The sequence below is a fragment of the Thermobia domestica genome, chromosome 7 (genome assembly GCF_964235325.1).
Source record: "Thermobia domestica chromosome 7, izTheDome1.hap1.1, whole genome shotgun sequence".
Classification (NCBI taxonomy): domain Eukaryota; kingdom Metazoa; phylum Arthropoda; class Insecta; order Zygentoma; family Lepismatidae; genus Thermobia; species Thermobia domestica.
The window spans coordinates 7,560,150-7,563,344 of record NC_137460.1 but is presented as its reverse complement, the minus strand read 5'-3'; the positions used below and the strand labels follow the sequence as shown (position 1 = coordinate 7,563,344).

Below are 3,195 nucleotides of genomic sequence, written 5' to 3'. Positions count from 1 at the left end.
GTTTTTATTCTTAGCGACGAGTGTACACAAGGTATTAACATACAATTTGGCGTACTACCCACCAGGGGCGTCATTTCAGATTTCGCCTATGGGGGACAAGTGCACCACCGACATAAGACTTGCACGTTTTGTACTAGTATATTAGTAGGGAATCAATCAAAATATTCCTCAGATTCTTGGGGGAGCAATTGCCCCCTCGTACCGGTACCTCCTAAATGACGCCCCTGCTACCCACATTACTAATTTTCCAGCCGAAAAGAAACCAATGAGAGAACGTTAATCAAAACCTAGAAATAATAAGTAAAATTTCACAACAGCCAATACAAATCCGTGATAACAATGATTCCCGTTTGTTGATTCGAAATCTCCAAGACAACAGAAGCCACAGTATTCTAATTTTTAACATATTTATAAGTTAGCTTACTCAGTATTATGGCATCTTTAAATAATAATTTGTTATCTCTGGAAGAAGTAGTGAAAGACCTTGACATCCGCTTATCAAGAGATGGCGCCAATGATCAAATATCTGCTTTGGAAGAGATCCATTCTTTAATTAGTCAAAATAATTCATTGTATAAAAATGTTTTTGCGGATCAGTTATTTGACAGCGGAGTTTTCTCGAAATGTGTTAGAATGTTGCGTTCGGAGAATCCTGACATACAATTTCAGGCTGTGCGTCTTATGCCTTACATGACAGCGATGCATTTTAAAAATGTTGAAAACTTAGTCTGGAACACGGAAATAATTCCAAATCTTATTGGTCTTCTGAAATCTTCTCACGAGAAACACATTACTCATTTGGCATTGATGACTTTGGAAATGTTAGCTCGAATTAACGCCACAGCCTTACGAAGAATGTTGGACAAAGGTATCGAAAGAGATTTGATCGATATCCTGAAGAGAGACTCTTCTCCAGATAATTTGAAAACAGCTTTGTTGGTTTTGCGAACCCTTTGTCGAGCTGAAACAAACTTTGTGGCTAAGTTATCAGATAATTGGCTTTCAGAATTAAAGCAACTGTTTCAGTCGCAGGATTTGGAAGTAATTATAGAATTGTGCTGGCTATTTTGTTTCTTGACACGACAGGATCCTAAAAGCAAATTTGTAAGGGCAAATATATTTCCATGCTTGATACCTCTGTTACAGAGAGAAGAGATAAGTATATTGTACGCTGTGTTAGAAATAATACGAAATATTACTTCCGGTATATATAGTCAAGTAAATGCAATAATCCAACATGGCTGGTTGAATCAGTTAACAAGAGTAGCGACCTATCCAGATAAAAAGATCAAATTCCTTTCTTTTGAAATCGTCGTTAATCTCTGTGAAGGTTCGAGGGATTGCAATCAAGCAATCATTGATGCAGGATTGCTCCCATTGTTGGTGGATGGTTTGAGAAGCGATCGTTGGATGACACAAACTACCTCAGTAAATGGAATTAAAAGCTTCTTGAAAACTGCAACTGAAGAGCAAGTGGTAGCACTTTGCCGAGAACCAGATTTCTTGAGATTTTACTGTGGTCATCTTCTGAATAACAACACCACGATTGTGAAGGATGTTCTATCTGGCCTTAAGCAACTGTTCTTAAGAGCCGAAGTACTAAATCAAACTGAAAAATTTGTCTTAATGGTTGAGGAGTGTAAAGGATTACAAAATTTGGAACTTATTACAAGACACAGAGATGAAGAAATTCAATTAACTTCATTAAATTTGTTGAGCAAGTACTTTCCCAAAGATGCTACTTTCTTGCTGAACTAGAGATAAAAAAAAGAATGGTGTCAATCTTTAATATTACACATCCTTGTCTAAAGATCTCGAAGAGTTTTAAATACAAAATTCAAGTAAAAATTATCAGTTTCTTTTCATGTGTTGTGGTATATGCAGTGGCGTATTTACGATTTTGTTTCGGGAGGGGCTTTGCTAACTTTCGGGGGGGGAGGGGCTTTGCCTGAAAATGTGAAAATTCTGCAAGATATTTCACATACTTTACTATAGTGAGTAAGATTTCGGGAGGGGCTTAAGCCCGGAAGCCCCCACTAAATACGCCACTGGGTATAAGTATTCCCAATCTTGATTAGCATTAACAACTACAATAACAAATGAACTCATATACTATAACATGTCCACGGGATATCCTCTAGACATCCCACTCAGCATGCTGTCCACTTGATCGTCCACTTAAAAAACAAATTCCAGTTTTTAGTCCCCCTCCTCGAAATTACTAAAACAGAGAATTTTGTAGTGATTTTAGTGATTTTCTACCCACTTTCAGATTTTGCATCTGTGCCAGGGTTGTGAAAAACTCATTTAAAAAAAAAAAGCTTAGCCCACTGGATTTTATTGGGTAAAATTGAATTTTATTGGGCAAAATTGGGTTTTATTGATCAAAGTAGAGTTTTATTAAATTTTGTACACTTTGCATTAAAAAAAATTGCAACAGCAAACGCCGTGCAACTTGGCCACCCACATAATACCTTCTTATACCATAATCATGTCTGGCACTGAGACTCTCCTCCCTTCGTCTCTTCCATACTAAAATCAGCAAACAACATGGGTTCAATTCTAATTTCAAAATATATATGTATTAGTATGGATAGCATGAAAGAATAAAAGCGAGACGAAACAAGATTCATAAGTTGATGGAGAGAGAAATTTAAACATATACGATGAAAAATGGAAACCCATGGATGTATGTTAGACAGACGTATAGAAATTAGGGATAGTCACATTTTCCGGAAAAACGGAAAACGGAAAATATTTTTTCCGGAAACCGGAAAATTGAAAACGGAAGACGGAAAATTTTCCGGAAAAACGGAAGACAGAAAATTTCCGGAAAACGGAAGATGGAAAATTTTCCGGAAAAGCGGAAAACGGAAAATGTGATTTCCGGAAACCGGAAAACACTTTTTCCGGAAATGGCCATCCCTAACAGAAATGAGACAGAGACAAAAGGAGGAGGAAGAAGAAGAAGAAAAGAAAGCAGATAAAAGGATGGAATTTAAACGTAGTAAAAAAAAAACTAACATTATAAAGTTCCTCTTTAAGAAATCCAATAGCTATATGGAACACGATGTTCTGTTGACACCATAAAACAATTGCAGAAAACCACTTGTCATTATCTATTATCATTTTTGTTCCATAACGATAAGTATTGAAACCGGAAATGGGTTATATTAACCACTTCCGGTTCGAATA

The 3,195-nt window shown here is 36.5% G+C and overlaps 1 protein-coding gene across 1 annotated transcript; it reads left to right on the top strand.

The window, feature by feature from the left end:
- Positions 1-432: 432 nt before the first annotated feature.
- On the top strand, positions 433-1,758 carry LOC145688956 (uncharacterized). Its single transcript, XM_081763117.1, has one exon. It carries the CDS (start codon positions 433-435, stop codon positions 1,756-1,758), a length of 1,326 nt encoding a protein of 441 aa, XP_081619243.1.
- Positions 1,759-3,195: the final 1,437 nt, after the last annotated feature.